General features: G+C 43.6%; 1 protein-coding gene across 1 annotated transcript in view; it reads left to right on the top strand.

Moving 5' to 3' along the window:
* The window catches only part of slc2a11b (solute carrier family 2 member 11b), a 28,193-nt gene that overhangs the window by 10,787 nt on the left and 2,406 nt on the right, over positions 1–15,000 (top strand). Inside the window, exons 10-11 of the mRNA XM_046841867.1 lie at positions 2,670–2,745; positions 2,899–3,026. Coding sequence (XP_046697823.1) covers positions 2,670–2,745; positions 2,899–3,026 — 204 coding nt within the window. The remainder of the gene's footprint in view (positions 1–2,669; positions 2,746–2,898; positions 3,027–15,000) is intronic.

Below are 15,000 nucleotides of genomic sequence, written 5' to 3'. Positions count from 1 at the left end.
ACACACTTGCTCACACTCAGTCACTCACACACTCACTTACTTACACATTCACTCATTCACTCACTTATACACTGTCAGGGATCCACCTGCCACGGCCCCCTCTGTGGCTGTCACGCTGCCTCGTTCTGCCGCTCCCGTCATTAACTACAGACACCTGTTCCTCATTTAGATTGTCCTATATAAGCTCCCGTTCTCACTTGTGTCGGACCTACCCTTAAGCATTTCACTGCATGTTGTATCCTGTATGTATTTGTATGTGACAAATAAAATTTGATTTGATTTGACCTGGTTCCTGACTGGCAGCATTCCCCGCTAGTTCCAGCTACGATCCCCTTATCATGGATTACTCTCGCTTACACTCGTGTTGTGGATTATACAAGCTGTGGATTATACCCGCTGTGGATTATACACGCTCATTGTTGTGTGGAGAAGATGTGCGATGGTAGAGCGGTTCTGGCGGTACGCGAACTGTAGAGGATCCAGTGTGTCTGGATGCAGTTATGAAGTCTCTGACCAGTCTTTCAAAGCACTTCATCACTACTGAGATCAGGGCTACAGGGCGGTAGTCGTTGAGGCAGACAGGCTGTAATTTCTTTGGGACAGGAACAATGGTGGACTGTTTGAAGCATGAGGGGACAACAGACTGTTCATTCACATTCCCCATTGTAGAAGATGGTGTTTTATAGTCCGTGATATAGTCTCTAGTTTCCTCCTGTAGCACTGCTTTGCTTCCTTCACCGCTCTGTGCACACTGTAAGATGCAGCCTTATACTCAGCCATGTCCCATGGGGTCACATGGGGTTTGACATGTCCATTGTCAAACCCCATGTTGTAGGCAGCGGAGCAGGGTCTCAGAGAATTGCAGATGATTTTAACCACCCATGGCTTCTGGATAAATCCCACAAATGCTTCCTTAAACATGTTAATGTCATCAGAGCTGCACCTGAATATGTCCCAGTCTGCATTATCTAAAGCATCCTGCAGAGCAGCCACTGATTGGTCAGTCCAGCATGCGACCTCTCCCTCTGATTTAGCCTTTGTTTGTATACATTCATGAGGTAAATGGCGGTATTGCCCAATTTCCAAAAAGGTGGACGTGATTGTGCCTTGTAGCTATTCTTGAATAGTTCCACCACAATCAGTGCCGTGTCCCGATGCTGTGCTTGGTGTAGCATTAGTGTCTCGTGTAAAACCCATATTGCAGTGTCCATGTCCGCTTGGGTGGAACGTAAACGGCACTGACTATAACCAAGCTGAATTCCTGAGGTAGATAGAAGGGCCGGCATTTGATGGTTAGTAGTTCCAGATTTGGTGTGCAGGGGCGTGAAAGAGGAACGATGCTCGCACTGTCGCACCAGTGGTTGTTCACCATCAGACACACTCCACCTCCTCTTGATTTCCCCCGACTCCAATGTTCTGTCCATGCAGTAAAACGAGAAAAATTCGGCCGGCTGGATGGAGTGGTCCGGTACCGCTGGGTTCAGCCATGTCTCATCAGAGCAGAGAAGGTTGCAGTCCCGAATGTCCCTCTGGAACTTGACCCTTGCTTTGAGGTCGTCGAGCGTGTTTTCCAGAGACTGGAGGTTGACTAACAGGATACTATGTAAGGGAGCGCAGTGTGCGCATGCCCTCAACTTGTTCCTGAAGCCGGCTCTTTTCCCTTGTGGACGCCGGTATGGGTCGCATCCTTTGTTCTTCCTCGGGATCTCGTTTGGCCAGCATGGGTCCGGGTTTAAAAATGGCGAAAGATGAGTAGATTTTACACCAATAGACATAAAAGTGACTCTTTCATATTTAATGATGACCATCTTATATAAAGAGAACAGCAGTCATGACGGCTGCCGACCTCACCGGCACCATTTTGTTCACTTGTTTAGGGTTAGGGTTCAGGGTCAGGGTTTGGGGCTTGGGGTTTAGGTTTTGGGGCTCGAGTTTAGGGTTTGGGTTTGGAGTCAGGTCTTGGGCTTTTGGGTCAGGGTTTGCGTTTTGGAGTTAAGGGTCATAGTTTGGGGTTTAGGGTCAAGGTTTGGAGTTCAGGGTCAGAGTTTGCGGTTTAGGGTTTGGGGATAAGGGTCATGGTTTGGGGTTCAGGGTCAGGGTTTGCGGTTTAGGGTTTGGGGATAAGGGTCATGGTTTGGGGTTCAGGGTCAGGGTTTGCGGTTTAGGGTTTGGGGATAAGGGTCATGGTTTGGGGTTTAGGGTCAAGGTTTGGAGTTCAGGGTCAGAGTTTGCAGTTTAGGGTTTGGGGTTAAGGGTCATGGTTTGGGCTTAGGGTCAGGGTTTGGGGTTCAGGGTCAGGGTTTGCGGTTTAGGGTTTGGGGTCAAGAGTCAGGGTTTGGGGTTCAGGGTCATGGTATGCGGTTTAGGGTTTGGGGTTCAGGGTCAGGTTTAAGTTCAGGGTTTGAGGTTAGGTTTGGGTTTCAGGGTCAGGATTTGGGGTTTAGGGTCAGGTTTTCGGGTTATGGTACAGGTTCAAGGTCAGGATTTGGTAGGGCTCAGGTTCAAGGTCAGGTTTTAAGGTTAGGGTTCAGGGTCAGGGTTTGGGTTAGGATAGAGAGACATTATTATGCTCTGGTCAAAAAATGCATTTTGATTAAAAAAAAAAAAAACAGAAATAAACAAATAAATAATTGATATTAATCTTTGATTTTACTTTGCTTCTCCTGCAGAAGTCCAACTCCTGGGTGCCGTATCTCAGCATGCTCTGCGTCTTCGCCTTCATCCTCAGCTTTGGCCTCGGGCCAGGTCAAACAGAGCTACTAACTAACTAAACAACCAACTATTTAACTAACTAAGTATGACTAGAAATAAGTAAATAAATAAGGTAAATAAATTAGGTAAATGTAAATCTTTGTCATCGTGACTTTTGTTTAATGTGTTTCCGTTTGTGTCCTGTAGGTGGCGTAACAAACATTTTGATCACAGAGCTCTTCACTCAGACGAGTCGCCCCGCAGCATACATGATCGCCGGTTCAGTCAACTGGCTCAGTTTATTCTTTATCAGCATGGTGTTCCCCTTCATAGTGGTACGTCCCTACGGTATGACTGTAACTAACTGTGTTCCCATAAGGACATTTTACACCTGAAATATTTTTTAAATGAACATATTCTCTCTCTTTCTCTCTGTGCAAGCGCGGGGGAAGGGTGAGTGTGGCGTGAGAGCGTTTAACATGTTGCCCATTTTGTCTGCGTTTTGCAATTATTTTCCGTAAAACATCTCGGAACAATCTATTGTGTGTGTGTGTGTGTGTGTGTGTGTGTGTGTGTGTGTGTGTGTGTGTGTGTGTATGTGTATGTATGTGTGTGCATGCGTGTACTAGTGTGCCTGTGCATGCGGGTGCTTGTGTGAGTGTGTGTGTTTGTAAAAGAGAGTGCGAGTGTGCAGCATGGTGTCTCAGAGTGCGAGGCTGTATGAAGGTTTGACTCGCCGGCACTGTGTGCGGGGTGAGTGTAGAGGAGTGTGTGTTAGTGATTGGAAATGTGGTGCGTTCGTGGTTTTCCTGAATAATTTCGATAAAGTGACCAAACTGATGCAGAAGGGGATTACTTTGAATAATGAGTGTATACTGGTTTCTCCCCTCAGTTTTCCTGCAAAAATGTAATGTTGTCCAATGTCCCTCCTTTCATAAGTGATGAGACGATTATTAAAGAGCTGTCTCCCCATTGCTTTAAGTGCACACTGATTAGGGTATCTTTCAGGAGTATGGTTTTAAATTGAGGCCTTTCTTAACTAAATGTGGTTTTTAAGTTCCAGTTTGAAGGTTTCTACTACAACATTTTTGTTTCCACTGATGCAGAAATAAAATGTTTTAAATGTGGTCAGTTAGGGCGTCTTGTTCGTGCCTGTTCTGAAACCACCGAGTGACCCCGGTGTTACCAAGCGACTAGGGCAGGATTCAGCTGAGCCTAATGGAGTTGTTCCCCCTGTGGCTTCAGCTCGGCCTGCTGCTGAAAGCCCCGTAACTGCTGCTGGACCAGGGCCCAGAGAGCGCAAGCCCCAAGCACAGACTGCAGCCCTGAGCTCCACTAGTGACAGACCCCCCCGTAGAGAAGCCCTGATCGGCTGAATTCAGACCTGCATGTCTGAAGCTGTCTGCGCTGGCAGAGGCAGGCACAGGGTGCAGAGCCGTCACCAGGAGACACCAGTCACTACACCAGTGCAAGGGGACAGGGAGACATAGAGATGGAAGATGAGCCTCTTTTTAAAGTTTCAACAAAGTGAAAGAAATTAGGTAGTGGGACAAGGAAAAAAAACAGGCTATAAAAGAGTTGAATGTAGATGAAGCTGAATCAGACTGTGAAGATTGTCTCAGGAGGAAGCGCTAAATGTTTTGTATACAGCTGATAACATAAAAATTTTTTTTTGATGAGTTCTTCCCAGACCATAAATGTTCACGATGTTAAGCATTTTAGAAGAGAAGGTTTCTTTACTGAGCAAGAAATATTCCCTCCAAAGAAGCTGATAACGAAGGTCAATATGGAGAACTCTAATAAAGATTGATTAAGTGTGTGGTGGGTTTCATTTTGAAGTGTTTTTTTTACCATTTGTTAGTTTTAAGTATATTAAATTTTAATGAACAGAATCCAGATTGCAAGTTTTAACATAAACGGATCAAGGGAACACGTAAAGAGAGAGAGAAGCTGTATGAGCTCATTAAACAGAAACGTGTTGATGTTGTCATGTTGCAGGAGACCCACAGCGATGTTAGCAACGCTGCTGATTGGGTGAAGGAGTCTGACGGATTGGCGATTTTTAAGTCACAACACATCGCTTAGTGGTGGAGTTGCCCTGCTTTTTACTCGTAATTGTATTCCTGTTTCCTACACTGCTAAAGAAGTTTTAAACGGGAGGCTATTAAAAGTAAATGTTTTTTATGAAAATGAGGTTTTTGTTTTTATCTGTGTGGACGCTCCCACCAGTGCAGTGGAGAGAACGAGTTTTTTAGACAAACTCAATAATGTGATTTTAAACTGTAGCACTGCAGAGCTTTTAATTTTGGAAGGTGATTTTAATTGCACAGCAGAAAATACAGACAGAAATCATGCAGAACATCATGTAGCTTCCCATAAGCGTCTGTTCAATTTAATTCAATTCATTTTTATTTGTATTGCGTTTTAACAATGAACATCGTCTCAAAGCAGCTTCACACAGATTATGTGGTGAAAAAAATGTATAGGTTCTTTATAAGTAAGTTCGTCCCTGATGAGCAGCCATGGCTCCTGTGGCAAGGAAAAACTCCCTTAGATGTTATGAGGAAGAAACCTTGAGAGGAACCCATCCTTATCTGGCTGATATCAAGAGTGTGATTCTTCTTCTCTTCTTTCGGCTGCTCCCATTAGGGGGCGCCACAGCGGATCATCCGTCTCCATACCCCCCGTCCTCTACATCTGCCTCTTTTACACCAACTACCTGCATGTCTTCCCTTACCACATCCATGAACCTCCTCCTTGGCCTTCCTCTTTTCCTCCTTCCTGGTGGCTCCATCCTTAGCATTCTTCTACCAATATAACTTATGTCCCTTCTCTGCACATGTCCAAAGCAGGGGGCGTAGATTACACGGGGGATGCGGGGGACATGTCCCACGCACTTTTTATAAAAAGTAAATTCACTTTTTTAGTGGAGAGTTGTGTTCACGACATGTTGAGGTTTTGATGGAGCAATGTATATTAATGCAGAGTGATTTAAAATTCAAAGAGACAAGATATACATGACGTCCACGTATCCATGGCAATCAGTCACTCACTTGTCACGTCATCATCACACGCCCTAGTACTGTAGCTCGAGTCGCATCCGCGGTCCCGTGTGCGATCCAACATTTGGTTGCGATGAGCTCAAAGCGGCAAAAAACGCTTCACTCCTTTTTTACAGAAAAGTCAAGCAGAGTAAGTTGCATATGGTATCCGAATTGTGTTGCACAATATTTAGTACCTCTGCCTGTTGCTCTTGTTGAATAATTAGCAAGTTTTGAAGGATTTAAAGGATTATAAGGAAAAATAGCTGCTTGGACAAATGTTCTTTTTTCTGTGTATTCTCCTTAAACTCTTTTATAACGTCTTTTGTTTTAACAAGTGTGTTATCAAAACCCTTCAAATAAGAATAAAGATAATGTTGAACTGAGATTTTACAGCATGTTTAAGTCACATATCCATTACCAGTGTTGGGCAGTAACGCGTTACTGTAACGAAGTTACTTTTGACAGTAACTAATACTGTAACGCGTTACTTTTAAAAATAAAGTAACTCTGTTACCGTTAGCGTATGGTGCGTTACCTGTTACTTTTTTAAATGAATGAATTTGGGCTGAAGTGTAGACTACAGTCTAACCTGTTTACAGCAGAGACGCATTGTAGGATTGGAGGATGAACCTCTGTAAACACAAAGAAGACGCACTGTGGGCGTGTCTCCGTTTATTCAGGTCTGTGCGGCAGTAATGGCGAGTCGAGGCGAGAGCAAGACGAGTTTCTCAAAGTGGAAATATGCTCATTATTTCACTGTAGTTAAGCATAAAGACAAAAACTTTTTAGTCAAATGTAAGCTGTGTCTTTCTGGTTCGAAGCTCGTATCTACTGCAAAAGCAACACCATCAGAAACTCCATGCCTCGACGGAGCTAGAAGCTTGAAGCTAACCCGGTGTTCTGTTCTACATTGTTGATAGTTTTCATACTTCAGATGTGAAAGGAACATTTTTAAGAGCTCAACACAACAGCAGAAGCCACTTTAGTTTTTGATTCTGAATATATTATTCAGCTTGTTTTGTTCTTTATTTCAGAAATCCTTGTGATATATTCAGTGTGCGCTGGTCTGATTTAAATAAAATAGTGTTTAAAAATTACTTTGTGTTTAAGACAGTTTTGTGTTTGCATACACCATAACACATAAAAGGTCATTAATGGGAACATTAAAGAACGTTCTTCTAAAAAAGTATGTTCTAAAAAAGTAACTAAAAGGTTACTTTTAATAGTAACTTTTTGGTGTAAATAATCATAATGAGTAACTAGCACAACACTGTCCATTACTGTATGCCATGTACTGTGCATACACAAAATACAATTTGAAATATGTAAACAATATACTCTTAGTACCATTATAAGGACATTTTTGTACTTTAGAGACTTTATCACTGCATCACTACCAGACACACTGGACCCACTACAGTTTGCGTACCGTCAGAACCGTTCTACTGAGGACGCCATTTCACATCTCCTCCACACTACAATCAGCCACCTGGACCACAGAAAAGGGAATTATACAAAGATGCTGTTTGTGGACTACAGTTTAGCATTTAACACCATAATTCCCTCCACACTAACCTCTAAGTTGGAGGTCCTAGGACTCAGCCTGCCGCTGTGTCAATGGATCTTTAACTTCCTGACTGACAGACCACAAGCCGTACGGGTGGGCAAACACACTTCATCCACCCTCACCCTTAGCACTGGAGCTCCACAGGGTTGTGTTCTAAGCCCCCTGCTGTACTCACTGTACACATATAACTGTGTGGCTACTTCCTACTCCACCACCATCATCAAGTTTGCTGACGACACTGTTGTGGTGGGCCTGCTCTCCTTTAACGACGAGACGGCCTACCTACAGGAGGTTAAAAACCTGGAGAGATGGTGCCAGAGAACAACCTTCTCCTGAACGTCAGCAAGACTAAGGAGTTGATTGTGGACTTCAGCACGAAGCAGGAGCGGTCATACCAACCGCTAAACATCAGCGGGACTTCAGTGGAGAACACAGAGAGAATGAGGAGGAGCTTCTTCCCGCAGGGCATTCGGACTTTAAACCAGGAAACACCCAGGATCTAAAAAACTGGCCCACTCTCTGCATCATCAGACCTTTTTCCCTGCACACATCTCACTTCTCGAGCTACGTCACTTTAGACACTGGACTCGCACAGCACAGTGCACTTTACATTTTATATTTTTATACCACACCATTCCGCACACGGACACTTTACAGCACACCATACCGCACACTGACACTTATGACACTTTACACCACACCAGACTGCACACGGACACTTATGGACAATCAAAAACCATGCTTAAATTGTTTACTGTTGTTTACTGTTTAACTGCACACTGCCATAAGCATTTTTTGTGTGTATAAATATATATATATATATATATATATATATATATATATATAGATAGATAGATAGATAGATAGATAGATAGATAGATAGATAGATAGATAGATAGATAGATAGATAGATAGATAGACAGATAGATATAATCTTTATATATTCTTATTTTTATATAGTTTTTATACTTTATTTATCTGCCTTCTTTTCTTTGTTTTATTTATTTATTTATTTATTTTTCTCACCCCATTTTATTCCCTCATGCCGGACCATCGTAAAAAGCATTTCACTGCATGTCGTACCCTGTATGTATGTGTATGTGACCAATAAAATTTGATTTGATTTGATTTATACTCAAAAAGGTACACATTACTACCTTAGAGTACCAATGGGTAACGTAATGTACAACTATAAATATTTGGGGTAAATAAGGTACAAAGATGTCCTTTTAAGGGTACTGTCCCAGTGGCAAGCTGTTGTATTTCTTTCTTTCTTTCTTTCTTTCTTTCTTTCTTTCTTTCTTTCTTTCTTTCTGTTTTATAATCATATATAATCATAAAGTATATATAAAGAAAAAAAATTATGATTAAAAATAAAACCTGTCAATTACACAAGGGTTAACTGGAAAAAAAAAGAAAACAGGTAACACTAGACATTCCCCCCCCTTTTAAAATGATGGCTACGCCCCGGTCCAAACCATCTCAATCTCCCTAACCTTGTCTCAAAAAACGTCCAACATGCACTGTCCCTCTCACAAACTAATTTCTTATCTTGTCCATCCTCGTAACTCCCATTGAAAACCTTAACATCTTCAGCTCTGCTACCTCCAGCTCCACCTCCACCTCCTGCCTTTTACTCAATGCCACTGTCTCTAATCCATACAACAACGCAGGTCTCACCACAGTCCTATAAACTTTCCCTTTCATTCTTGCAAATACCCTTCTATCACAAATCACTCCTGTCACTCTTCTCCACCCACTCCACCCTGCCTGCACTCTTTTCTTTACTTCCCTAACACACACTCCATTACTTTGCACTGTTGATACCAGGTACCTGAACTCCTCCACCTTCTCCACCTCTTCTCCCTGCAACCACACCATTTCACTGCCCTCCCTCTCATTTACGCACATGTACTCTGTCTTACTCCTACTGACTTTCATTTCCCTTCTCTCCAGCGCGTACCTCTACCTCTCCAGGCTCTTCTCAACCTGCTCACTACTCTCACCACAAATCACAATATCATCGCAAACATCAGCCAATAACAGTCATTTACCACCTTAACTAGCGCCGTCTCTGTGCTATGATGAGGCCGAAATCCTGACTGATACACTTCATACATTTTATTCCTCAGTAGATGTGAGCAGAACTGCTGTGCTACAACCTTTTCTAGAATCTTGGAGATAAAGGGTAGGTTTGATATTGGACTGTAGTTGGACAGCTGACGGGGTGAAGGTCAGGTTTCTTAATTAGAGGGTTGATAATTGCAGTTTGAAGGATTTAGGTACAAAACCGGTGCTAATGGAAGTTTATTATTTTTAAAACAGATTTAATTCCCTTTGGAATGATCTGTTTGAAGAAACTTGTAGGTGAGGGATCAAGAATGCAGGTTGATGATTTTGATGAGGAAATAAATTAAATGAAGTCGTTCTCTTGAATAGGAGTAAAACTTTGTAATTGATGGTCTGTTATAATGACACTGCTGTCTACAGGGTTATTTATAAAATAGTTTGAATTTATTTTAATCATCTGGATTTCTTGCCTGATGTTTTCGACTTTATTATTAAAAAAAGTTGATGAAATCATTACTACCTATTGATGGTGTGCATGTGAGTGCAGTGCTTTTATTTCCTGTTCATTTTGCTGCAGTACAGAATAGAAATCTCCTTTCATGCTATTTTAAAATACTGTCAATTTTGTTTGATGCCATTTACGTTCTAATTTCTGAGTGGTCTGTTGTAAGGTGTGCATATGATCATTATACCACTGTGATTATTTTTAATCTCTGATTAATTTGGTCTTAAGGGGAGCTCCATTATCTAAAGTGTAACTGAACATTCAGTGGCCCAGTCGAGCTCTGCGCGTTCAGACGGAGATCTAATTTATATCGTAATTTTGGAATATTATTGATAAAATGCGCTGCAGTAGTTGACGTGAAAGTGTTTAATACGGTAACGTGGTGAGGTACTAATGCAATGACTCAGGCAGATTTTAAAAGAGATGAGGTAATGATCTGAAATAACTTCAGACTGTGGAATTATGACTAATCTTTTTATTTTAAATCCAAATGTTAATATTAAATCAAGAGTGTGTCTCCACTATGAGTGGGTCCTATAACATTCTGATTAAGATAGATAGATAGATAGATAGATAGATAGATAGATAGATAGATAGATAGATAGATAGATAGATAGATAGATAGATAGATAGATAGATAGATAGATAGATAGATAGATAGATACAACTTTATTGTCATTGCATTGTACAGGTACACAGCAATGAAATGCAGTTTGGCATCTACCAGAAGTGCAAAATGTAGCAGTTGTGCAAAAAGTGCAGATAAATATCTAGCATATTTACAGTGCAGATAACTATCTGGCATATTTACAGCAGTGGTATATATATGAAGTATATACAGTGAATAAATATAAAGGCTATGAAGGTTACAGATCACAGGATTATGGCAGTAAGGAGTAGCAAGCTGAACACAGTCTACTATATATAAAAAATATATATATATAAATATATACACATACATTATACACAGATTAATGTGAAATGTTGGGCAGAATGTACAGTAATGATAAATATACATACAGATAAAAAAGGTCAGATGTAATGAGGAGTGAAAAGATATAATATGAAGTATGTACATGTATTGTACAGAGGTTATATACAGTCTTTTGTTTATGTTTGTTTTGTAGTGATTTAGCGGTGTAGTGTTGAGTTCAGTAGTGTGATGGTGGATGGAAAAAAACTGTCCCTGAACCTGCTGGTTCTGGTATGTAAGTTCCTGTATCTCCTTCTTGATGGAAGGAGGTTAAACAGTTTATGACTGGGATGTGAAGAGTCCTTGATGATGCTGTGAGCTCTGCGCAGACATCTGCTGTGATGAAGGTGTTCAATGGCAGGTAGTGAAGTGCCAGTGATGCGTTGGGTGGTTTTAACCACCCTTTGCAGTGCTTTACGTTCACACACAGTGGAGCCTCCGTACCATACAGTGATGGAGTTGGTCAGGATGCTCTCAATGATGCAGCGGTAGAAGCTCGTTAAAATCCCCGGGGACAGATGAGATTTCTTGAGACTTCTCAAGAAGTACAGGCGTTGTTGTGCTTTTTTAACCAGAGCTGACGTGTTCTGCTGCCATGTCAGATCCTCAGAGATGTGAACTCCCAGGAACTTAAAGCTGGAGACTCGCTCTACCTCGGTTCCATTGATGTTGACTGGTAGATGTCTCCTGCTGTTGGATTCCTGGAAGTCCACAATGAGCTCTTTGGTCTTTGTGGCGTTGAGAGTCAGGTTGTTGGTGGCACACCATGCTGCCAGATTACGGATCTCTTCCCTGTAGGCCGATTCGTCGTTGTTGTCGATCTGGCCGACCATGGTGGTGTCATCTGCATACTTGATGAAGATGTTGGAGTTATACAGAGGAGCACAATCGTGGGTGAACAGGAGTAGAGCAGTGGGCTCAGAACACAGCCCTGCGGTATGCCAGTGTTCAGAATTAGGGTTGAGGATACCTGGTTTCCCAACCTGACAGATTGAGGTCTGTTGGTGAGAAAGTCCAGAATCCATCTGCAAGTGGAGGTGCAGATACCCAGTTCACTGAGCTTAGTGATCAGTACAGTGGGGAGGACTGTATTGAACGCAGAGCTAAAGTCAATGAACAGCATTCTGATGTACGTGTTGCTTTTATCCAGGTGGGTGAGAGCAGAATGAAGAGCTGTGGAAACTGCATCCTCTGTTGACCTGTTCGGGCGATAGGCAAACTGGTATGGGTCCAGTGTAGGTGGTAGGCCCGCAGTGAGGTGATTCAGGACCAGTTTCTCAAAGCACTTCATAGCAATGGGGTGAGTGCAACCGGGCGAAAGTCATTCAGGCATTTAGCAGCTGAGTGCTTAGGCACTGGTATGATAGTAGTGGTCTTCAGGCATGTTGGTACCGTGGCTTGGGCCAGTGACAGGTTGAAAATGTCAGTAAAAACCTGTGCCAGTTGTCCAGCGCATGCTCTGAGAACACGTCCCGGTATGCCGTCCGGGCCAGCTGCCTTCGTGCATCCACTCTGCTGAACACTGAATAGACGTCCGTTGTTGAGATTGAAAGTGGGCTGTAAGCAGTAGCAGAGTCCGTGGTTGGTGTAAAATGTCCTGTGCTTTGGTCAAAACGAGCAAAAAAGTGATTAAGTTCGTTCGGTTGGAAGGCACTGCTGGTTGGTTGAGCTGTGGGTTTGTAGTCCGTGATTGACTGGATGCCTTTCCACATGCGTCTGGGGTCAGAGTTGTGGAAGTGCTCTTCTATGTGGCGTTTAAATGTGAGCTTTGCTTTCCTGATGCCTCTTTTCAGGTTGGCCCTGGCTCTGTTGTAGTCCTCTGCACTGCCAGATTTAAAGGCAGCATCTCTTGCTTTCAACAGGAGACGGACTTCAGAGTTCATCCACGGCTTCTGGTTAGGAAAGCATTTCACGTGTTTGACAGTAGTGACATTGTCAATGCACGTGTTAATATGGTCCAAAACAGATGATGTGTAACTGTCCATGTCTGTGTGAAAGTCCAGTGTGGCCTGTGAAGCGAACATGTTCCAGTCAGTATCCTGAAACTGTTGTTGTAGAGAAGAAATGGCCCCCTCTGGCCACACCTTTACTGTCCTCACAGCTGGTTTCACACGTTTGATTAGTGGTGTGTATTTGGGTAGCATGAACAAAGAGAGGTGATCAGACTGACCCAGGTGGGGAGGGAATGGCTGTGTATGCCCCAGGTATGTTTGTGTATACCTGGTCCAGTGTTTTGTCCCCTCTAGTAGAGCAGGAGACATTGCGGTGAAATTTTGGTAAGACAGATTTCAGGTTGGAGTGGTTGAAATCTCCAGCGACAATGATAGCTCCTTCAGGATGTGCAGACTGCTGTTTGCTGATAGCTGCATGCAGTTCCTCCATAGCTAGCTTAGCATTAGCATCCGGTGGAATGTACACAGCAGTCACAACAATGGCTGAGAATTCTCTCGGTAAATAAAAGGGTCTGCACTTAATCATCAAATACTCTAAATGAACAGAGCAATGACTTTCAGTAACAGTAGAGTCCGTGCACCATGAGTTGTTAACATAAATGCACAGACCTCCACCTCTGCGCTTACCAGAGTCCTCTGCCGTCCTGTCCGCCCGATAAACACTCGACCCCGAGCTCAATGGCGCTGCTGGGAATGTTGTTGTTGAGCCATGTTTCCGTGAAAATCATGACATTACATTCCTTAATCCGTTTGTGTGATGATATCCGAGCAGCAACTCATCCATTTTATTAGCAAGAGACCGTACATTGGCAAGGAAGACGCTTGGAATCGCTGGTTGATGCGGGTTTAGCCTTAGCTTAGCCCTGATGCCGCCTCGCTTCCCCCTCCTTTGTTTACGGTCTCGCCGCCGGCGCTGTGGTCTCACTGTCGGCCGAGCTGGATCAGCGGTCCGCGGTGTTCGGGCAATTTCCCGAGGGAGTTCAAAGTCCGTTGAAAGCCCGTATCTGTGAGTGTTGCCGATGTTTAGTAATGCTTCTCGGCTGTATGAGATGTGTGCAAGCCTGTTCTGCGTGAATAAACTTGCTGTTGATGGAGAAATTGCTACTAAATCGCAAAATCTGGAGAGACGCTGGGCCTCGCGTTGTGCACGCGCCGCCATCTTGGTCGATCAGTAATTCCTACTGTATCTAGAATGGACACAACTGCTGCTCTTAAGAAGTTTTCCTGATTATCAAAATCAATCTTAAAGTCACCCACAATTACTGCTTTGTGTAAAGAAGTTGCTAAATTTGTGATGAAATCTGCAAATTCTATGAGTAAATCGAAGTCAGGCCCCTGGGGGTCTATAAATAATAATTAATGGAATTGACTGACTACACCTACTTTTGGACACTGAATATTTTATGTTAGTGTAAAGAACTTCAAATGTTCTCTTTCATCATCTCGTGTTCGAGATCCACCCATGGGAAGGGCATCCGTACCTGACCTCTGCAGAAGCATCCAATTGCACCAAGTCTGGCTTGACAGACAGAAGCGTGTGCCCAATGGCAGGTAAGGGAACGCCCCTTACCCAAGTGCATAAGCCACCTGCACGCGCTACCTTTCCTTAGTTATCATTTGCTTCTCGCGACTTCTATCCTACCTCACAGCTGGTTCTTGGACTGCACTTTTTGTCTTCAGGAGGACATATCGTCTGATCAGCCCGGCTGGACGTGCTCATCCTCAGCCATGTTAGCTTTCGCAAACCGCCCATGCTCTCACCTTTTTTTTTCTATAGGCTGCCCATCTACTTATTTTTCCCTTTTTTCATGGCGCTTTCTAAAGCAGCAACGGCTACACCGGTGGACAACCTATCACGAGCCTGCCCGGCCGCGTGCGGCACACTCATCGCCACAAGGGATTCCCATCCCTTCTGCATGGGTCTCAAGCATGCAGAATCAGCTATCGACCTCCCGAAAAAGCTCCTGCGTCGCAGGCTCAAAATGGCCTCTTTGCAGTGTGTCGACTTCGAGCTGTCCTACTCGGAGGGGGGAAAAGGCGACGCTGCTGCGCGCCCGGGGGCCTCCCATGGTGTGACTTCCTCTAACTGGGCCGACCTGGACCCTTCCCCATTCAAGGATTTGCTACCGGCCAACAACCGTTTCCCCGAAGGGACGACACGTTCTGGGGATGAGGGCGAGTCGGACCTCCTCGACGAC

The sequence above is a fragment of the Silurus meridionalis genome, chromosome 27 (genome assembly GCF_014805685.1).
Source record: "Silurus meridionalis isolate SWU-2019-XX chromosome 27, ASM1480568v1, whole genome shotgun sequence".
In the NCBI taxonomy this organism is placed as follows: Eukaryota; Metazoa; Chordata; class Actinopteri; order Siluriformes; family Siluridae; genus Silurus; species Silurus meridionalis.
This window is presented reverse-complemented; position numbering and strand designations above follow the sequence as displayed.